Genomic DNA, 23,636 nt, shown 5'->3' with positions numbered 1-23,636 from the left:
CCCCAATAGGCGAAAGGACTAACTGTATGGGTCGAAATCTGACCAAGTAAGAATCTACGCGAAGAGGGACGACAACGTCATTTGGGACGAAGTTGTATTCGTGTCACGCTATAGCGACGAGTACCCTGGCTAAGGCCGAGGCCGTGTATTCAAAATGCTTGACCGACGAATCGGATGTTACGACATTTCAGAGGGTCAATCAGTAATATAATCCAATGGCTTAGGTACTATGGCTAATGCCCGTTGGGTAAATGAGGATATCTAGTATATAATCTAAGTGAGAAGAAAATGAGGGAGGGCATAAAAACAAACTTACATAGAGAGGCATTTTCAGAGAGGAAGGATCTTTATCTCTCTCTTCTCGCTAAAGAGAAAGAAGTATGGAAGCTTAGATCTTCAGTATACAACGTTAGTCCCGTCACATCAAATGTACGAAGGTTAATCTTGTAAAAGATCGATGACCATTATTATCTATGTATTCTTCATTATTGTTCAATATTATGAGAATCATCATCCTCTTTTCGTATCACAGGATTCAATTATTGTTATGGTTAAATTTCATGTCTAGCCATGCTTGTTTGTTCTTATTTTCTATCTCAGATCTAGGATAAATTATCTTTGGCTAGGATTTACCTCAACTCTTCTTATTTAATTAGTTTACGAAAAGACTTAACGTTTTTTAGTCAAACACAAAGCCGAACGTATAGCATCAGCCGTAATTTTGGATTATGCATCAAATAGATATCTACTAAATACAAATTTATAGATTATGTTACACTTTTTGGTAAAAAGGAATAGTCAAACCACAAGCTTACAAATTCATGGAAGATAATATTTCTATTTTCCTTAAAGTTTGTTTCTAGAAGGTGTATATTTTTGTTAAATTTCCTATTCATACAGAAATAACTATTTCATAAGGTGCCTAAAAATTCATACGAGTTTACAGAATTTGAGGGCATTGTGGTCATGTTTAGCCATGCTCCGAGAGGTTGTGAGTTCGAGTCTCCCCAAGAGCAAGGTGGGAAGTTCTTGGAGGAAAGGATGCCGGGGGTCTATTTGGAAACAGTCTCTTTACCTTAGGGTAGGGGTAAGGTCTGCGTACACACTACCCTCCCCAGACCCCCTAAGTGGAATTATACTGAGTTGTTGTTGTTGTTGTTGTTGTGGTCATCTTGTTTGGAAGCAATTCAGACATTCAAATTTCCTGGATGACCAATACAAATAAATTGTAGAAAACTTTAAATGGCAAGGGAAAAAAAAGAAATTTATTCACACCGATAATACACAATAAATCAACATATACACGGCTTATACTCTCTCCAGTTTACTTTAATTGTTTTTTGGTTTTTTTTGTGGTTGATTTTTTCGGATATCAAAAAGGAATTAACTTCTTTTTCAAAGTTTCCGATAGAATAAAGAGTCTAGAAGTATTCGTTATATTTCCAATGAACAAATTAAGGTTAATATTGCCAATTTCATTGTTAACTAATGCTAAAAGGTGAATTTCTTAATATGTGTGAAAACGACCAAAAAATCAATTAAAGTAGATCGGAAGAAGTATATGCGGTTTGATTTATTTAATTTGTTAAAAATCCCCTCTGGCCAATTTACTTATCTACTATTGACTTAGCATACCCTTTAAGAAACAATAAATAACATAGTAATTTTCCTATATCACCGGTCACCACTACTATTACATTTTGGAAAACCAATTGGAAATAAGTGGTACTCCCTCCATCCAAATTTATTTGTGCATTATTGACTTGGTACATCCCTTAAAAAATAATAAATAACATGATAATTTTAACATCACTCATGTTTATTATAAGTTGGAAAATAAATTGAAAATAAGTACTTAATACTTATTAAGAAGGGTAAAATAAGTATAAAGTGGTAAAATTATTCATTGATCTTTTAAATTGAACAACTAGAAATAAACTAGCATATTACAATGAACTATTTGCAAAATATGACAAATGTCAATATAGTAAAATTATATCAATTAATCATCACCCAGTAAATAACTGAACTGTTATGTATGTATCAAGCGACGTAATTATTTACGAGGGAAATAATGAAATTTATTTATTGAAATTTGAAATTAGCATAATATGTGCGTAAAATGGAAGCAACAAACAAAAATAGACAGCGAACAGGAGAAGTGTTAAAGGAAGATTCTGGAAGTTGCAACTAAACCATGATTAATTAACAGAGTTTAGTAGGTTTGAGAGAAAGAAAAAAAAAAAAACAGAATTTAGTACGTTTAATTATCTATCTCCCACGAGTCACTACATTTTCCCCTCTTTCTCTCTCTACTCGCGCCTCTTCGAGATCCGCCACTCTCTCTACAGCAAAACCCTAGAACTCAAAGCTTCGTAGAGAGAGAAAGGCGAAGAGAGAGAAGCTCAGGGACTATACCAGCAAATCTCTCTCACATTTCCCTGATCTAATACAAATCCAGGTACATCAAATTAATCTCACTCTTTTTTCGTACAGGACCTCCATTGTATTTAATAAAGTTTATTTTTTGACGTGTTTATATTCGTTTTTATATGTGTTGTGGTGAGATATGTGAATAAATGATCACGAGCCTAAGGTTTTGAGATTTTTTTTGTTATTTTTTTTGGGTTAATTTAATACATTTCATGTTTTTTCGTGTTTATATTCGTCTCTACATGTGATGTACTAGTAGATATGTGAATAAACAATACGAGCCTAGGGTTTTGACTTTTTGAGCTTTTATTGTTGTTATTTTTTCTGGTTAATTTTGTATTTAGGCCTTTATTGAGGATGGCGGCAGTAGCAGCAGCAGCACAACCAGTTTCTGCTCAAGTTGTGCGTATTGACATTAATTCCCGATTTTTTCTCAGCTCAGTTCTGTATTTCTTTGTCTAGTTAGATAGTCATTTGAGTTTATTTTTTGTTTGTATATAGGTGGCTAATGCATTTGTGCAGCAATACTATCATATATTGCACCATTCGCCTGGGCTTGTATTTAGGTTTTATCAGGATATAAGCAAGCTTGGACGCCCTGAAGATGATGGCTCCATGGGCATCACTACCACAATGCAAGTAAGCGCCTTCCCCCAATATTGATTTAGTTTTAGGAATTCACGAGCAATGTGCCTAAATATGTTGTTCCTTTATGATTGTGGTTTCTTAATTTTTTATTGGCTGCTTGGACAATTCTATAAGAATTGAGAGGTAGTAGATTGATTAGATGCGGAACAAGGGATTTGAGTTTTGTCGAGTTTTGATTTTTATTTCTGCAGGTAAAGATCACATTTTTTAAGAAGAAATTTATTAAGTCATAATTAGTGTTAGATGATCACATGTAAAAATCACATTTATCTAATTAATATCCACATATCGCTCAGGAAAAGAATGGTTTTAATCCCTCTGTTTCAAACTAAATGCCTTAATTTGACTTTGCACTTATATTGAAAAGATAAAGATCAGAATAATATGGTATTTGTTGAGAGAGCATGTTCTATATCAACTATTAGTTTTTGTATAATAATATAGAGCGAAAAAGTCGTACGGTTTGGAGAATATTAGCTGTTGAGATGTGGATGCATACTTGAATTTGTAATGCAGGTTTTTGGGTTTGGAGAAGATCTATTGCCTTTCAATGACTTTAAAACTAGTCAACATTGAGAGGCTCATGTTTAGGTATAATAGGGAGATAGATTTTTTACTTTCTGCTGCTCTGTGATGTTTTCTCGTTTGAATGATCACTGCTGAAGTTTCTCATGTTCTGTTGTTTGATGTCAAACACAGGCAATCAATGACAAGATACTCTCACTTAACTATGGAGACTTCAGAGCAGAGATTAAGTCTGTGGATGCCCAAGAATCATTCAATGGCGGGGTGCATGTCCTTGTGACTGGATATTTAACTGGGAAAGACAACTTGATCCTAAATTTCTGTCAAACTTTCTTCCTAGCACCGCAAGATAGAGGGTACTTTGTCTTGAATGATATGTTTCGATACGTAGAGAATGTCAGTCAGCATGATGCAGTCCAGGTTCCAGTAACTGATGTTGAGGCTCCTGTCACGCCACAGCAAAGTAATTGAAACAGATGATTGGTTCTTTCGGCAATACCCTAATTAGCAACTGACGAAGTATTTGTTTTGAAGTTGTTGCAGATCCACCTCCAGTACAGGAGAATCACATTCCTGAGCAAAGCACACCTCCAGTGGAGGAAGCTGATGTGGGAGAAGTTTACAACCCACCTGAGAATGGTGATGTGCCTATTGTTGAAGAGGAAGTGCCTGTGTCTGAGGTTGTTGATGAAGTCCAAGATGGCTCTGAAGTGGTAGTTGAATCTGACACCAAAACTGGGGAAGTTCCTAAGAAGTCATATGCTTCAATTGTAAGTGTTCATGGGCAACAAATAACTGAAAGCATATTCTTCTTAGTGTATACTTTCAAGGGGTTAATTTACAATATTAGTACCTCTTACATAGTTAAGACGGACTAGAGCATTTGCTAAGTCTTATTGGTTTTCAAAGATGATTTGGGGAAGGAAAAGGTCTATTGAAGTTTTCTTAGTTAGACAATTTGCAATTTGTTTCAGGTCATGCATCTCAAGGAAAGCGCTGCTACTTTCTCCCCTCCTCCAGCACCTTCTAGGAAGCCTATGGCAAAGAGGGTTGAGCAAGTGAATCAACCAGCCGCAACAGCAACTGATGGCCCAGTTTCCAGCTCAGATAGTGTTGATAACATGAATGACCCAGAAGGAGAAGGCATGCAACTGCAGAGTTTGCTTCCAGTTTTTTGGTTCCATTTTTAATTATATTTCACTATAATTTGTGTTGATTTCTCATTCTTGTGTTTATTAATCTGCCTCCAGCAGCTGATGGCTACTCAGTCTACATAAAAGGCTTGCCTATGAGTGCGACTGTGGCCTTACTTGCAGATGAGTTCAAGAAGTTTGGGCCTATCAAAAATGGAGGCATTCAAGTCAGAAGTAACAGGGTATGACTGTTTGTGCTATTTTCCTGCTAACTAAAGAAAAATCTGCATGTGCATTCTTTTGCTATAAGTTCCTCCTTTGCAATTATGGATTCTTTAATCAATAAACTGTTTTATGTCAGCAACAGGGGTTTTGTTTTGGATTTGTGGAATTTGAAGTGGAGAGTGCTGTGCAAAAAGCAATCGAGGTATCTCATCTTCACCCCCCACATGCATGTCATGTATTATAAGTTGAAGAGGATGAGAAAACAGATGAGACCCCCCCCCTTCCCCCATGCATGTCAGGTTTTATAAGTTGGAGTGGTTGAGAGGAACAGTTGCTAAAATTTCTTTCATCAAGTACAAGTACTTTGGGAAATGTATAAGAAATCAGTGAGCACCCATATGCATTGCTTTTATTAGTAGTGTTGAGTAACCATATTGCTGTGAGCTGTTCTTTTCTTTGAAGTTGAGCTTTTTGTCGTTTCTGCTTCACTGTAAACTGCTTTTGTGGAATTAATTAATTGATTTTGTTTCAATGTCTGTTTTAGTTTTACATTATATTGTTTGATGTTTCTAGTATCCAGCTCTTTGGCAATAATGACTTGGTAACTTTTCTAACTTATTGTTGCATAGCAGCTCTATGAAAGCTCATACTGATTTTGACTGCTTTATGCTGGAAGGTTTCTCAATAAAAGGTGTTGAATTTGAAGTAGTTTGAATGTTAATCTTGTACGATCTGTCAAATGAGTGGGTTGTATCAGATTTTGGAGGAGTTGAAATAGGTTTGAGTCAATGAACAAGTTGTGACCCCACTTCCTGAAATGGGTCATAGCCCGGCCTTTCCAATTCAAAACCAGGTCTTTTTAATATGTAGTTATACAATTGAGCTGCTACATGTCTCAAAACTTTCTCCTCCCTCTCCCAAAACAAAAGAATAATAAAATGTAATGGCAGTTATTTCGCTTGGTGGACTAGTTTGTCCAAGAAAGTCTTTTCCCTTATTGTAATTTCGTCATCTCGCAGCAGATGATCTGGAATTCAAGGCCATGTAATATTTTCACTAATTCTGCAGCTGGAATGAAATTTATGCCAATTAGGTTTATTTGGGTGAGGCTGCATACTATAGACCCTTGTGGTCCGACCCTTCCCCGGACCATGCGCATAACGGGAGCTTAGGGCACCAGGCTGCCCCTTTTTAGGTTTATTTGGGTAATTCTTTACAATTTTATTTGGGCTATTAAGGTATTCCTAATTGACCTAAACTTTTGCATCAGTTGATTTGTGCTGCCTATCAATGAAGTTTACTCCTTGTCTAACCTGTAAAAATTCTGCCGGGTTACATTATATGTTTCTGGGTAAAATTTTGTATTGTCCAAGTTAAGTAAATGTTCCTTGCACAACCCATTGAAGTGTGGCGGCTTTCACTTTTGTGGGTCAATCACATTTGGCCTTAATTAACAGTTCTTATCGTCGCCTCAGCCAGTTCTGCAAATATAAAGCTATCTCCTCTGCATTTATTTTGCACTATTTTCCTTTTCGTAATCTCTAAAAGAGGTTGACATGTTTGTAGATTCAGAAACTAGATTTCTTCTTTCCTATTTGATACTATGCATTCCAAGTTGTTCCCTGTAGCAACTTTAAATTGTGCAGTTCAAGGGGGATGGAAATTACTTTAGAGACAAGAATCGTTAAATCTGGTTTGGAAGATTTCATGTGGTAGGTCTCGGAAGCAGATAGTGGTTTTATTGAATATGCACTTTGGGTCATGTTGGTATGGTTATCATTTAGGCTAGTATGCATGCTAGTACTCCTTGCTTGTGTTATGCCTCATCCAATTTGTTCCTTTGCCCCCACTCAGTTTTCTTTTGGGCTTCCTTTGCTTCAGGCTTCTCCAGTTCTAATCGGTGGACGGCAAGCTGTGGTCGAGGAGAAGAGGTCTACTAATTCCCGAGGTAAGCTTAACGGCTGTCCTTTGTAAGTGATTAGATTGACGGATGCGTAGCCAATAGGAAAAATTTAAATAATTGCATATTCGACATGTGTTGTGTTGGGTATAGTAAAGGACATGTTTCTATAATTACTGCGTCCTTTCTGATTGAGGAGAATATTATCTCGTTTTTCTGCTTTCCTGGCAAAGCATTCTTGAAAAGAGGAAGCTGAAATGGCATTTTTGAGGGGCCGTTGATGTTTTGGTTTTAATTTATACATAAGCGATATCCTCATTTATGTACATAAGGGAAATGGATATTGAAGCGGATAATGGAGCAGTGGGTAGATGCCGTAGGGATACCCTGCTTTATTATGAATCTGAAGAAGGAAAATGTCTAAAATTTGGACTTCACGAATCACTCCTAGAAAGTGTAGCAACATTATTACCTTTTTACAATGAATTTAATTGTCTATTGCAGGTAACACCAGAGGTAGGTTTCAATCTGGAAGGGGTGCTGGATTCAGGAACGATGGTGGAAGAGGACGAGGAAATTATGGAGGTGGCAGGGGTTATGGTCGAGATGATTTCAATGGAAGAAATGAGTTCAACAATAGGGGTGGCAGTCGTGGGGGGTTATCAAACCGCGGAGGGGAAGGATATCGGCGAACTGACAACACAGGTGGGCGAATGAATCGTGGTGGTGGGGTGCCTAATGGAACAGCTAAAGCGGCACCGCGCTATTCTGCTACAGCTTGAATAGTAGTAGCTTAGAGCGAAATGAGAGTTGGTATTATTATTTGAATCGACATTTAAATGATTCTGTTGAGGTGGAAAGAAATTTTGTCAGGAGCTATGATGTTTTCCCAAGAGCTCTATTTGCTAATTTTTCTAGTTAATGGTTTTTTTTTTGGTTAATCATAGGTGAGATAGGAATGGAGTTCTTAGAAGATTCCTTTGTGTAGCATATCTGAGCCCTAGGAAGAGATTATCCCGTCTTTTCTGGGCCTTTTTGTATTGAATTATTGTTTGGGGCTTTTTTACTTGTGGAAATTTATTTATTTTAACCGTGATTTTGCATGGCTTCTACGATCAGATACAGCGCAAATTGTCTTTTCGGTTGTTTGTCTTTAATGTAGTATCGAAAAAAAATGTAGTTTTTTTTTTTTCAATAAAGAAGGTGTCCAGTTTGGTTGCGCATCTCAGCAATTACATCTGACGTTGCTATTTTCTATCAGCATAGACATTAGATAATTTTATTCATCAAAACTTTAGGCAGACGCGAAGAAATTGTCTAGTATTGTTTTGTCTTCGTGCAACATATCCGTAAGAATCATGTACGACATAGTAAATGTTTACAGGCAAAAAAAAAAAAAAATCTAAATTCGTCCACTTGCATTGGACAAGTAATAACACACTTACTAATGTCATGATTTTCTATGCATTACTATACATAAATGCATAACTAATACAAGTATTAGCTATACACAAGTTGAAAAAATATACCAAACAAGGTATTAGTAATGCATAGAGCTAATGCTTGCATTATTTTTTCTAATACCTCCTACCAAACGATCCCTTACTGATCGGTTACTTCATAAGCATCTGAAAGGAGACATTTAACGCGGCTGCCTTTAAGAGTTAATCTGCAAATCGCTAAGCAGTTTTGGGTACTATTTACTGTTAACGAGAGAGTTCACTTGCAAACAAGATGGTTGTATATAGGAACCTCTAAATCTATGCACTAACAATTTGAAATGCATCCCGTACTCGAGATGAAGATACAGCTGACTTACAGACTACACGGAGTGACGAAATTAAATACCAGAAAAAATAATGTTGCTCAATCATGAATTCTGAAGTACATTACTACCCACAAAATTGCCAATATCTAAACTCTGACAGTAGCCTTCTGAATTAATAGAACTTGCTATATTATTTTAACTTCTGATCCATCCATAAAAATTCAACACCGTATAGACAATTGAAAACTAAAACACCAAACTACTGTTGATATAAAACGTGAAGACCTGGATAGACAAATTACTAGCTAAGGCATAGAAAAATGAGCACCAATTTTCCGTCGGAGAGAGCAACGACAAGTCATGTTAAGGGATGCTTGTAGGAATAGCTTGTTAAACCCATGAAGCATAAATCCACCTGACCTCATTTATTTAAAGACCGAAATTACATGCCTGCACGTACTCATTTTCATAATCCACATACTTTGTCCAAAGGGGCCGAAATTGGTTCATTGCAATATCAAGCCATGGCTTCATATTCCCATTAAAGTGGACAACTGCAGCATTATTGATCTCATCCATGCTTATGCTTGGATTGTAGCCAAGCCCCAACACATGCCAAGACTTGTCGAGTGGCTTCGTAGTAGAATAAAATGTGATTAAACCTGGAGGCAGTGTACCCAATTTCCATAAGGTTCGGTTTTCGTTCTGCAAAGAGTAGAAGCTCCATTAGTTAAAATAGTATAAACTTGTAATACAAATCATACTAGCCTAACTAATTAAAACGCAGTGCAGCATGACACTTCAGAAATTGGAAAATTTGCTTTAATGGAAACAGCTACGAAAGCTAGCATCTCTCACTGACTTAATCTACTGGAAGCAGGACCATGCTTAATAACCTCTTCAGATCTATAACTACTGGACATGGTTTGTGAAGAGCTGAAAACAGACCACGTCAAGTAACTAAATTGCTGAGGGTCACTAATTCAAGATATGAAGAAAAAGTAAATGAAACAAAAGATGTACACATGTTCATATGTACTGTATGCATGCGAGCATTAGTCCACCGAGGGAGGGAGGGAGGGAGGGAGGGAGGGGGGGGGGCGAGAGAGAGACCTATGATTTTTTCCTATAGATCAGAAATGCAGATTTACGCTTAATAAGAAACGTGCAACACGACAACAATCCAAGTAACACAAGAACTAACCATGTAAACTACATTTTTGGAATAAAGTATAACTACTCCCTCTGTTCCAATAAACATGCACTCTTTGCTTTTTAGTTTATCCGAAAAGAATGATACTTTCCTATATTTGGAAACATTCGAACTTTAAACTTCTCAGTTTACTCTTAATGATAATAGTTTTAGCCACAAAAATATGGTATGTTTAAGACTACAAGTTCCAAAAGTCTTCCTTTTTTACTTAAACTTCGGGCCTAGTCAAACACTGTCACATAAAATGAAACGGAGGCAGTAAATCTTACCAGACTCTGCCAGTAATGGTATTCCTCAGTGAGCTTCTCCCTCCTCCAAGCATCCAAGTCAAAGAAGTTCATTCCATAAGCCCATGCACAAGCTTTGGGGTTGAACTTCTCCTTGATCAAAGGATGTGAGAAATTCATGTATTGTGCATAACGATGGAATGAACCAAAACATGTCTCCACAGCTCCATTCACCTTACCATCCATATCTATCTTCCATAAACCTGTCAAATCCTTCTGAACAACTATATCATCATCCAAGAACAATATTCTATGCAACTTGGGGTACAGTTCTGGTAAATAGAATCTAATGTGGTTCAATATTGAGAGATACTTCGGGTTCCTGAATTTCATATTAGTTGTATCCTTTGTTGCATTCTCGAGCTTATTCTCGAAGTAAAACTGCTGTAGTTTTGCAGATTCAAGTTGTTTAAGTACTGGAACATAAGAAGAATTCAGGAACTTATAATCCTCGACTGACTTCACTTCAATAAAAGCTCCATTATAGTCTTTCATCTTGAACATAACTTGCATAGCCCCAAGATTCATTTTATCAGTCACCACATGAAACACATGCTTCGATGGGTCTTTTGAGTGTTTAACTGCCGAATTCACCACAACTGAAGCAGCAAGCACATTGTCAGAGAAAATTGCATAATGATAAAGACTAGGATCCTCGAATTCTGGTGGAGTAGGCTTCATATCATCAGTATACTTATCTGGATGTGCGATTCGCTCTTCCATTAACTTCATTGCCAAACAATGCACGCTCTTCGGGATCGACTTTGCAGCAATCAAGCTCGAGAAAGCACCTTGCTTCTTCGCCTTCGTTAGCTGCTCATTGACAGCAAAAATTGTGTCTTTCAGCTTCTGAATCTTTAATTGATTATCAAATGACTCTTTTGCCTCAGCAACAACTTGTCGGGTGACTTTAATCCGTTCCTTCACCTCTTTCTCAAACTGCCTAAGCACCGACTCATTCATAGAGTTCCCGTCCGAGTCAAACAGTGTGCGGTATGAAGGTTTTGAAATCAGATCTGTAAAGTTCCTAGATAACTCAGCAAAAACTCGAACGAGCTTTGAGTTCTCGAGCTTCAGCTTACGAGCATAGGAAGCATAAGCTAGAGCCAATGCACGGTGATCATCTGCTTGCTTCTTAATTTGATCAAGCCTCGGCTTCAATGGATCGGATTTCAAAGCTAAAACTGATCTTCGTAGTGATCCACCTCTATATAAATCATGTGAATTTCCCTATTCAACCATAAAAACCAGGCCGTTAATACAAAATCAGAAGTAAAAAGCTACCAAGGGATAAAGAAAGATCTATGAAAAATTATGCAATTAAGGCATATGAAACTCATAAATCGTAAAGACCTCTTTGAATCACTGACACGTAAGCACAGAAACGTAATTTGTGATTCATGAAATGATAATAAACAATTAAAGCTTTCTAGATTAAGATCTTAGTAACTTGAAAGAATATGCGTACTTAATAAGAAAAAAATCACAAAATATCGAGTGTATAGTTTTGCTAAAGTTAAAGCTTTCAGATTGAGATCTTAGTGACTTAATAAGAAGGAAAAACTCACATCAATATTGAGTATTGAGTTTCACAACAATAAAACACAATCAAGGTTTTCCAGATTGAGATCTTAATAACATGATAAAATGTGCATACTTACTAAGAGAAACTTCACAAAAATATAAAGTAAACAGTTTCATTAAAGTATCAGAATAAAACATGTCCAGATTGAGATATTAGTGACTAGAGATGAAGTGACTACTTAATAAGAAAAAACAAATCAGAAAAATACAGAAACAAATACAATTGAAGCTTCCAGATTGAGATCTTAGAGACTTAATAGAAAAATAAATCACAATTCCATTGAGTATAGAGTTTCACAAGATAATCAATCAAAGGTTTTCAGATTGAGATCTTAGTAACTTGATAAAATGTGCATATTTAGTGAGATAAAAGTAACAAAAATATTAAGTAAGGAGTTTCATAAAAAAAAAATCACAATAAAAAATTTCCAGATTGAATTATTAGTGACTAGAGAAATGTGACTACTCAATTAGAAAAAAAAATACCAAAAAAATTACAGAATAAAGAGTTTCTCATGACCACCGACAGTTTCATAGGCTAACAGACAGCAAATCAATGCTCTTCGATGAAGTGAGAAAGGAGAAATGTTAGGGAAAGTACTTACGACGGAGAGATCGGAAGGATCGGAGGAGGAAGTGAAGAGAAAAGAGAGAGCTAATAAAAGGAAAACAGAGACAGTAAGAAAAGAGGCGAAGAGTTTGAACGTGAGCCGAATTCCGGTGCCGGAAACGGCGATGCTCCGATCGGAAAATGGAGTTCGGTAGGAGCTCCGGAGAGCCATTTTTCGTTGGAGTGAGAAATCTCAGAGAAGGATATCTGGGTTTCACTCTTTTGGAGTATTTATTTATTTATGTGTGTGATTATTTCCCACCGGGGGAGGAATGAAGAAATTGGAGAGAGGCAATTGGCGAGTGAAGAAGAAACGCGGATTTGACGGTGGAGTTTGGGTGTGGGTCCCGATCTGTTAAGCAATGTGGGTCCCGATCTCGATCTAGCTTTATTTATGACTTATGCAGTGTTTCATTAATCGCTTAAATTACACACTGAAGGTTTTGTAATTATTGGCATTGTGCTTTATTAATTTTATTGATAATAGTAATTTTTTGGAATTCAGTAATAATGAAACTAATTAGTATTTAGTCATACTGAAAAAATAATGAATTTTTCAAGTTTTACTATAATTACATTTTATATACCCAATTACCATTTATGTACATTTTAAGGAAATTAATGATAATAAACAACTATTAGAAGTTCTGGGCAGGCTTTTGTATTTTGGCGTATTTCATCTCCATATATTGTCTTGGTCTATTCGTTTTTGCTATTAATTTTAACTTCAGTATTTGTTGCCAATTACTGGTATCCATTTTGACCCATAAATACATGCAAATCTTAAGAGTCTTGTGGTGTTACGCTATTCATCTTTTCAATTGTGTGTTTTGGCCTTCTGTTTTGGGGACTAAATCAAGCTTGAGTAGTCTTTTGTAGTCTACACGTGTTAATATTGACCAATCAATATATAATTGAAAAAAGTATTTGAAGTTAAGACCAATGAGCAATTGAAAAAAACATTATACCACACTTCTCTTTCCACATTCCAATCCCTAATTTCAGTAATGTAAAGCAAAGGAAAAGAGAACAACAATTCCACTATTGACATTCATTAAAAAACTTTGAAGCTTTGAATTCAAATTTGGGTTTTCAAAAATCATTATTTGTTTAGATTAGGTGTTGTTGCAAACAATTGAGAATATTGTTTGGAGTTTATATCTCAATTTTGAGGGTGTTTTGGTGAAGATTAGACTTGATTTTGGTTGAATTTCAGATTGAAACTCGAAGAAGAAGAAGACATGATATATATTATATTTATGAAATTGTAGTAAAATTGTATCATGTTATATAACTATTGTATGAAAGTTGAACAATATTATATAGAAATTATATTTAAGTTGTATGATATTGTAGTTGTATATAACTTAGTAGAAATAATGTAAGAAAATTGTAGATAAATTGTATAATATATAATTAGTTGTATGAAATTTATTTTTACAATGTATAAATCAGATACAAAATATATATTGTATAAAATTTGTATTTAAGTTATACCATATTGTAGTTGTATACAACTGGATAGAAATAATGTGTGAAAGTTGTAGATAAGTTGTATGAAATTTATTTTTATTGTGTATAAATCAAATACAAAATATATAACTTATGGGAACAATAAAGTTACATATAGTTTTGGTTCTGTAATCACCTTTCTATCTACTCCGGCCATCAATTTTCCCCAAGCCATAGGGATATGGGATTGTCTCGACACATCGCGTTTTGAAAAAAGAATGCAACTAAACATCAATCAAAGAAATGTTTGTTTGAACTATTTTCTGTAACTCGAAAAAAAGAAGAAGCATACTTGTTGTGATAATTTCCAAATAATTGGAGGTGCTAATTTTTCATCCAAAAATGCAGTTAAGTTTGAAGGACAAAATGATATATAGAACTTCAAACAACAGGTTGATGGTTTGTTTTCTTAGTACTGCCTAATATTAACTAAGATAGATTCATGATTTGACCAGTTTAATTACCATACAACGTACAAATTCAATTTTAGTGTTCATAGTGTAAAATACAAGCGGATTAAAGATTCTCTGTAACAATAAATCTGTTCAATTCTGCTGATCTCATGGCCTTATATATATATAAGGCATTAATGGGATGCAGAGGCGTACGCATGATTTTTTGCAAGTGGTGTCATTACTTAAGAAACAAATCGCTAAAACAACATAAAAAAAAATTGAGAAGAGTAACACCAGTGAATCCGGTCACTCAGAAGTTGTATATTGTATAAAATTTAGAGTAATTTTTTTTCAAAATTATAGTAATAAATCCTTTTAATTTATACTAAACTAATTGCATGTTATATTTGTTTATTTATTTATCACTTTAGTTAATGTTTTTAGCTTAGAGGATAGAGAGTTCAATCCTTACATAATCTAATTTTAAACTAAAATGCTTTAAAAATGTGCAAAAACTTTGAGTGTGTTTCGATCCCCCGGTCTTTAGGTGCAAAAAGGTGCGCTGCCCATCAGACCAGGCAAACTAGTTTATCAAATATCGTTATTTAATTAGCATAGTTCTTTTGCTACACTATATATATTTAGTAAAAAATTTCGACGAAGCGATGTCGGATGACACCGCTCCGACTAGCATGCATCCGTCCCTGATGGGATGAGACAGGAAATCTTCAACAACAAAAAAAAGGCATTAACGGGATCGTTGAGATAGATACCAAAACACAACACTGGCTTTAAGAGAGGCTTAGTTAATATAATGGAACTCGAGAGGAAAAAAATGAAGCAATAGAAGAGCTGAAAGTTCCTTCCTTAACTAAAATGAGTTCTATTTAGACTATAGCTGGAATCTTCAGTAAGATCAAATGTTTGTACAACCAACAAATTGTAGCACCGATTTGACAAAGTTCGCATATTCAGAGACCAGAAACTTGATTTTAGGAATCTCTCTCTCTCTATATATAGAGAGAGAGTGGATATTTCACTGTATCAATCAAATTTGATAAGGAAAACATATTGAAGATATATTCATTAAAAGTCACGCAAAAAACTATTTGGAGTGTGGGCGGAAGATCACGAGAGAAAAGGGGAAAGAGGAGAGAAAAAAAAGGAAAATGGTGTAACTACATCCCTTGATTGAAGGCACAAATAATGGATTGAGAACCTTTTAAAGTGGATTATATATATTTTGTAAACAAAACTTGTTTATGCGGGGTAATCAACTAAACATGAACATTAATGGTAATAAAATTTCAAATATGTATAGGAATAAAAAAATCCCAAAAAATAATGGAAGAATAGCATAAATAGCCGCTCACCTAATCACTTATATTAAAAATAACCATTAGATATAATATAAATATAATTCATGTATAATATGTGTCTAAATAGATGTGATGAGTGTATATCGATGTATAACAGTAGGAAAAGGGCGGCTATTTATGTAAACATCTCAAAGTGGTTCTCAGGGCCGATGACAAAAATAGAAGGTCCAATATCTTCGTAGCCCAACCCATTGAGGCATTCATTGTGCTTAAGTAGGTGTGTCTTGGTCATTTCCATATCCAAAGTCCAAGTCTTATAGTAACAAGTTTGGAGATATTATATGGATTAGTTACCTCCAATAGCAAATGTTGATATTTTATTTATTTTAAATAAATACATTTTTAAAAAATTATATTTCATATCTTCCTTTTAATTTTTTATAGCCAAATATCTATTTATGGTCATCTCCTACACTTAAGCCATAAAATAAGCTTTGTATTATTTTCTCTCTCATATCCCCTTAAATATCTCCTATTCCCTACCCCATATCTATTTTTCCTTTCTCTATCTACTTCCCGATGTCTTCTCCTCCACCGGACACTGGAACAATTGCCACCGTAACCGTTTCGACCATGGCCGTTATTCATTGATACCGTCGCCCTCAGCCTCCCAATCTCATTCACGGTCGAATTTCAATCTCGCTGGAGAAGGAGAAGAAGTCGTGAGATTTCTCTCTCAGGTCTAATGTTCTTATTTGCTAAAAGAGTACACAAAGTCGACACAGCCAAACAAAAGACAGTGAAATTGTCGCCATTTACATACAATTGCTCTTGAAAAAGCAATGGAAGAAGGAAAGATTTTGACATATATTTTCTCGCTGTAATGGAACTTGTATTTTCTGTTAATATATTTCAATGTATCTCGATGTATTTCATTGTATTCATTGTTTTTTTTCATTGTATTTCAATTTATATCGATATATTCTATGTATTTCATTGTATTCATTATCTTTTTTTCATTGTATTTCAATGTATCCCGCTGTATTTTATGTATTTTATTGTATTCACTATCTCGCTATATTCCATGAATGTATTCATATATTTTCTTAATTAATATAATTTATGTATTCACATGTATTATATAATTTCTCTGAAGATTGCTATATTTTTTGGGGTGTTTTTCGGTTGAGAATCTTTTTTATAACTGGAAATACAAAATTTGTGTGTTATAATTGAGTTTGTTAAGTTATATTAAGAGTCTATTATGTTAATTGATTCACTTTTCGTTTAAAAACAGTGTAATCCTCTGTTTCACATCGTGAATACAGTTGAATACAGTAATCTGTCCAGTTGTAATCTCATGTTTCACGCCATGAATACAGTCTAATATACTCGAATACAAAAATCAGTCTAGCTGTAATCCCCTATTTCACGCCTAGAAATGCTACTATATTCATGAATACAGTAGCTTAATTACATCGAATACACTCTAAAAAATCTGAAAACATAGCTATATGAAGTAATATAGTAAATGGTAGCTACAACTAGCTAATAGCCACTAAAACATAGTGATTTCTGAAAGTTTCTCGTATTATATACATATAGTCGATTGGAAGGGATTGTTACAAATAGCCGATCAGATTTGCGGTTTACTTTTTCTAGCCAATATACATAGATTATATATTATTATACACATTATACACATATTATATATGAATTTTATATACATTATACTTTCGCCGGTTATTTTTAGTTTAAGAAATTAAGTGGGTGGCTATTCAGGTTAATTTTTTAGTCAATATTTATAAATTATACACTAATTATATATGCTTATACACATACTAAATATAAATTAATATATTTTCTGACTATTTTACTTTAAACAATTGAATTGACGACTATTTAAATTAATTATTTTTTATCTCCATCCCATCCATCCTAATACTGGACTATTACTCTCTTCATCTCTTTTGGCAGAAGGACAATAAACTGGTCTATGCGTATTAAGTATTAACTTACACTACGAACTTTTTTTACATTAATTTCCATCCACTGTGATAATATTTTTGGTGTTTTTCGCTCAATATTTCACCTCAGTGTTTCCAAGAAATAGACTTTAATCTCAACTAGTTGATATTGTCTATTTGGATTGAAAGCTATAAGTAAGTTTGTAGCATGACAGTTTAATAACAACAACTCAGTGTAATCCTACAATTGGGGTCTGGAAAGGATAGGATGTACGCAGCCTTATCCCTATCCTGGAAGAGTAGAGAAACTGCTTCCGATAGACCCTCGGCTAGTATAGACAATTCAAAATTCGAATTGACACAATACGCAAAGTGAACACCCTTATTTAGTTTGCGTCAAATGTCGAAGTTGCGGCTTAAGATTACTCACTAAAGGTGCAATGCTAGCAAAAATATCGAAACAACCACAGCATGTACAACTTCCAATTGAAAAATAAATTCTAGTCATTTATGCAGCTGCCAATGGATTCTTTGATCGAATGTCTAGTTTTGCTTCTATTTTTTCCTTTCCTCGGTAAGGTTTGCATGGATTTCAAGAAATTTTAGATCTTTTCTTCTAACTCTCTCTCATGTATTTCAGGTCTAGCATGTTACCTTTTAACTCATTCAATCATCATGGTGTCTAAGAACTTAAAGGAAATTTATTTCTCTCTCAGGAAAAAAAATTGGAAGTATGATCTTGTATTAATTCGTGACTAATAAGATTATTAAATCAAGAAATCAGTAGTAAGACTAAGTTATTGGTATATAATGCGGTATTGCATCACTGCAAGTATAATGTTGACCTCTCCTTCCCCTCTTCCTAACTCCGGCCTTCCAAATTTTATTAATAAAGAAGCAAAACCGTTTTCTATTTACCAATAATCAATTTATGATATAAAAACAATAGAAATAACAGAGGGAAAAAAAGGCAACTAATAAATCTAAATATATAAATCAATACAAATAATAAATAGTTTAATTAGTTAAATTCTAAATAGGTGATCAATAAGTCAAAACTACAACATTGACTATAAATACTTCAAATAACAGTCTCTCATTTCCCTCTTTGTTTCTGCGCCTTAACATCACTACTATCCTCATCCAATTCATAAGAGCTTCAACCCCAGATTTATCAAGAAACGCAAGATGACTGATCAAGATAAACAAAAGATGGACTCAGAATCTGGAAAAGAAGAAGAGAATTTATATGAGAACTTCACAAGAAAACCAAGAACCTCTATAGCGAAGCTATAATTCTGCTTTTCCCTAACTCATAATATGTGATTCCAATTTTCTTTTTACCATCATTTCTTGTTACATTCTCCAACTTCCATCGTTAAAATTAAAAAGTTAAAAAAACAGCGGGAAAGGAGAAGAGAAAGCTGCGGATTAGAGACTCAAAAGCATATACGTTCAAGAATGCTAACAGAGCATAATTTCTTTAAAAAATTATGATTTGGTTCTTTAAATGTATGGCCAGAACGTGAAAAAGTGGAATTTATACATCTGTAAATTCTTTTTTTAGGAAGTTCAGAACGTGGACAAGATTTGGAGATAAAAAACTAATAGAACTTGGCGGGGCCCTTACCCCACTATGGGGAACAGTTACAGAAGTGATGCATCGTGGAGCATATGAATGTATGGAGCGTTATAATATGCTTAAGAAGTGTGGCCCTGTTGCCGAGAAGGAACTTGTTCACGATTCAGCTAAAGACTGGAAGTATGACCCTGTTGCTTAAAATGAAATTCTTCATCAAGCACGAGCTCGGATAGCCAATCGAGAGCGCAAGATGGCTAAACGATTGGCTAGAGAAAAGCAACTCGAAATATTGCGTCGACTGGTTTCTATGAAAAGAATTCCTTCTAAGTGTAAGTTTGCAACAAAATCCCATAAGAAAATGAGGCAGGATATTGCAAAAAAGGCACGACTCCCCTTCAGCCATATTGCATGCGATCAAGCTAAATGATCGAGAAGCAATTAGGAAGAGGCGGAAACTGAATCTTCCTCATGAGCCCAAGAGTAAAAGTTCCTTGAAAAGAGTTGATGAAGACAAGAGCTACATTGTTTCTAGAACAGAAATTGAGCAGGCTGATGAAATGATCATAAGGAAAGAACTAATTCTATTTATGCTAGAGCATGATAACAACAAGAATTCTCTACATGAAAAAGTAGAGGAAGAAAAATGGGTCGCTCGACCTGAAACTGAGGAGTTTGAAGAACAAACTAGATGAGGTATGTATATAATACAGGAAAAAAAGTTTTGTATGACTTTATCTTCAGCTACTGCCGCATAACTAAGTCCACTCATGCAGGAGGCTTCTGGTTGAATCTCATAACGTAACTTTTGGGTTCTAGACAACATCAAAGGCATCTCAATAAAACTCTAAGGCCTAAAGCCAAATTTAAATAATGGGCCTAGATTTTATTTTATTTTGTCTATAGTATAGTTATCTTGCAAAATATAATATTAATATTATATTGGTTCCTTTTTTCCTTTCTTTTTGTCTATAGTGTAGTTATCTTATAAAATATAATATTAATATTCACATTGGTAAGAAAACTCAAGTTAATAAGATGTTAGTCACGTATTTACAATTTGTTACCTTGAATCTTATTGTAAAAAACCGTTATTTATCAATATAAGATTTGAGTATCTTAATTTAAAGTTCTAAAATATTTTTATTGTTAAAAAAATAGATAGTCTTTCTTTCCGTTATTATAAGTATTTAGTATATTTTTCAATAAACTTTAATATTATCAAAGAATAAGATAGTAAACCCACAACTAAAAATATTGTTGGGGTCCCAAAATTTAGGAGGCCTAGTGTCACGACCGGGATTTTTCACCATCGGGAGTCGTGATGGCGCCTACTAGTGAAAGCTAGGCAAGCCAATCAACTGAATTATTTGCCTTATTTCCATTTTCAAATTCGTTAACAGTTATAGGCCAACAGTTAATAATCAACAAAATTTAACAAGCGGAAGATTCAATTTCAAGCTTTAATAATCCTGCTAATACCATTCCATAACAAATCTACCCAAGATTGGTGTCACAACTTCACAGACTGTCTAAGAGTACTATAAATAAATGTCTGAAAGAAATAATAAAATACTGTCTCTGGCCTGCGGACGCCTGCAGGACTACCTCGGGTCGCATGATGAACAAGAAGCAGAAATCTCACTACCGTCCGAAATCTACAGCACTGGGATCTGCACAAAAGAGTGCAGAGTGTAGTATCAACACAACTGACCCCATGTGTTGGTAAGTGCCTAGCCTAACCTCGGCAAAGTAGTGATGAGGCTAGGACCAGACTACCATATAAACCTATGCAGATAAATAAGTACAGCGGAAAAATAAAAGCAGAAATATACAGTCAAAGATGGGAGGGGGAAACATGCTGCGGGGAAATATCAAGTGGCAACAGGAGAATAGCAGGTAAATATAGGGAACACCACAGTTCAACTATCAACAAGAATCAGAAATCAAACGAGTGCACGACATCACCCTTCTTGCTTTTACTCTCATCCTCACCACAAAATCAATATAAACTGCACGGAATCACCCTTCGTGCTTTTACTTTCATCCTCGCTATAAAATCAATATAATCGGCATGGAATAGTACATCGTGCGACACGGCATCACCCTTCGTGCTTTACACTCTTCCTCACAAAATAATACACGACATCACCCTTCGTATTTTACACTCTTCCTCACCCAAACAACAAACACAAACAATAAGGGCAAGGAATAAATGAATCATAATAAAATCCCGGCAAGGGAACAATACCAAAACAACAACATCCCGGCAAGGGAACAACATTAAAAACAACGTCTCGGCAAGGGATCAATACTATAATCCTCTTCTCATTTTCACATTGACTTCCACAAATCACTTTACAACATAAGCCAACACTCTTCAATATACAATTACCAATATTCCTTCCACAACCTTTGCTCAACAATAGCAACCACCACATTAAACATGAACAATACAAACAGAGTCACATTAATCATAACCTAAGACTCACGGACATGCTTGACATCAACGTACATATACTCGTCACCATGCCGATACGTCGTACTCAACAACTAACACGTAGAAAATAGGACACAACTCCTAATCCCTCAAGCTAAGGTTAAACCAAACACTTACCTCGCTTTGCAACCAAATTCAAAATTCTAACAAACCTTCGCCTTGAAAATTCGAGTCTGAAGGCTTCAAATCTAGTCACAAATAATTTAATATACTCAATACAAATAGTAGAAATTAATTCCATATAAATTTACTAATTTTTTTTGGATTAAAATCCGAAATTTAACTCAAAAATTGCATGTGGGTCCCACTTCTCGGAATCATAGGAAACTCAAAAAATGTGATAACCCATTCCGATACGAGTTCAACCATACAAAAATTATCGAATTCCGACATCGGATTGGCTTTCAAATCTTAAATTTTCGTTTTTGGAAGATTTGGTAAAATCTGATTTTTCTTCCATAAATTCATGGATTCATGATGTAAATGAGTATGGAATCATGATCTATAAAGAATTTATTATAAAGAACACTTACCACATTAAAATTTGCCAAAACCTCTCTGAAAATTGCCCAAACCGAGCTCCCCCAACTCTATTTTTGTCAAAAATGGCCAAAACCCCTGTTTTATAGCATTTTACAATTCGAGCGCCACAGGTGGTGTCGGGATCTGCCTGTGGCGCTGGTTCCAGTAGCCAAAAATAATCCTCGCTCTACCCTGGCGCAGGCGATGGGAAATAATTTTTTTTTCCGACACGAAAATGGGCATAACTCTCTCATACGATGTTCGAATTGGACGATTCTTTTTTGTTATGGCTCCGAAATTTCGATACGGATCTAATGCTTCAATCAAAACTAAATTTGGAACCCATTTTCTTAATATGATACCACTTATTCTTGAAGAAACGACATCGAAACATTCTTGAAATGCCCAAGTTAAGCTCCATCAACCATCCAAAATCCACTCGAGGCCCTCGGGACTTCAAACAAATATATCAACAAGTCTTAAAACGTCATATGGACTTACCTAGGGTTTCAAATCATTCCAAGCAATGTTGAAATGTCAATTCACACCTCGATTCAGACTTATGAGTTTCAAACTTTTCAATTCACAAAACTTGTGCCGAAACATATCAAATGAATCCGGAATGACTTCAAATTTGGCACACAAGTCATAAATGACATAATGGAGCTATTCCAATTTTCGGAATATCAATCCGAGCCCGGTATCAATAAAGTCAATTCCATAGTCAAACTTTGGAAACATTTAGCCTTTAGATTTCTAATTTTTTTAAATGGCTATAACTTGAGCTAGGACCTCCAAATTTGATTCCGGGCATACGCCCAAGTCATAAATCACGATACGGACCTACTTGAACTATCAAAACACTTATACAGGTCTGTTCTCTCAAAATATTGACCGAAGTCAACTCACTTGAGTTTTAAAGCTCTATTTCACATTTTAATCCATTTTTTTCACATAAAAACGTTCTGAAAAATTATACGGACTGTACATGCCAATCGAGGTGAGTTAAAAAAGGAGGTTTTTAGACCTCAGAACACTGAATTTATTTCTAAAACAAGTGATGATTTTTTGGGTCATCACATCCTCCACCTTTAAAACAACCGTTCGTCCTCGAACGAACATAAGAAGGAAGTACCTGAGTCGGGAAAAAGATGAGGATAACGGCTCCGCATATCGAACTCGGACTCCTAGGTCGATGCCTCAGCAGGTTGACCTCTCTACTGAACACGAACAGAAGGAAAACTCTTTGATCTCAACTGACGGACCTGCCGGTCTAGAATAGCTACCGACTCCTCCTAATAGGACAAGTCCTTGTCCAACTGGACAGTGCTGAAGTCTAACACGTGGGATGGATCACCGTGATACTTCTGAAGCATGGACACGTGAAACAATGGGTGCACGACTGATAAGCTCGGCGGCAACGCAAGTTTGTAAGCCACCTCTCCCACTCGATCAAGAATCTCCAACGGGCCAATGAACCTAGGTCTAAGTTTGCCCTTCTTTCCAAATCTCATCA

The 23,636-nt window shown here is 35.2% G+C and overlaps 2 protein-coding genes across 7 annotated transcripts; one reads left to right on the top strand and one right to left on the bottom strand.

The window, feature by feature from the left end:
* The first annotated feature begins 2,283 nt into the window (after nucleotides 1–2,283).
* LOC104225308 (nuclear transport factor 2-like) lies at nucleotides 2,284–7,960 on the top strand. Of its 6 annotated transcripts, none has more exons than XM_009777081.2 (10): nucleotides 2,284–2,461; nucleotides 2,778–2,835; nucleotides 2,935–3,072; nucleotides 3,781–4,069; nucleotides 4,141–4,376; nucleotides 4,581–4,749; nucleotides 4,857–4,981; nucleotides 5,107–5,166; nucleotides 6,846–6,912; nucleotides 7,369–7,960. In XM_009777081.2, exons 2-10 carry the CDS (start codon nucleotides 2,791–2,793, stop codon nucleotides 7,644–7,646), a joined length of 1,407 nt encoding a protein of 468 aa, XP_009775383.1. In that variant the 5' UTR covers nucleotides 2,284–2,461; nucleotides 2,778–2,790; the 3' UTR covers nucleotides 7,647–7,960. The 6 variants fall into 6 exon arrangements, with proteins under 6 accessions (XP_009775383.1, XP_070003827.1, XP_009775385.1 ...); XM_070147726.1 differs by having other exon boundaries at nucleotides 2,293–2,461; nucleotides 4,150–4,376; nucleotides 4,860–4,981; XM_009777083.2 differs by having other exon boundaries at nucleotides 2,293–2,461; nucleotides 4,150–4,376; nucleotides 5,101–5,166.
* A 749-nt stretch (nucleotides 7,961–8,709) lies between these two features.
* LOC104225309 (galacturonosyltransferase 8) lies at nucleotides 8,710–12,619 on the bottom strand. Its single transcript, XM_009777084.2, has 3 exons — nucleotides 12,322–12,619; nucleotides 10,115–11,362; nucleotides 8,710–9,337 (listed from the first exon to the last, which is right to left on the bottom strand). Exons 1-3 carry the CDS (start codon nucleotides 12,496–12,498, stop codon nucleotides 9,062–9,064), a joined length of 1,701 nt encoding a protein of 566 aa, XP_009775386.1. The 5' UTR covers nucleotides 12,499–12,619; the 3' UTR covers nucleotides 8,710–9,061.
* Nucleotides 12,620–23,636: the final 11,017 nt, after the last annotated feature.

Source organism: Nicotiana sylvestris, chromosome 6, assembly GCF_000393655.2.
Source record: "Nicotiana sylvestris chromosome 6, ASM39365v2, whole genome shotgun sequence".
Taxonomy (NCBI): Eukaryota; Viridiplantae; Streptophyta; class Magnoliopsida; order Solanales; family Solanaceae; genus Nicotiana; species Nicotiana sylvestris.
This window is presented reverse-complemented; position numbering and strand designations above follow the sequence as displayed.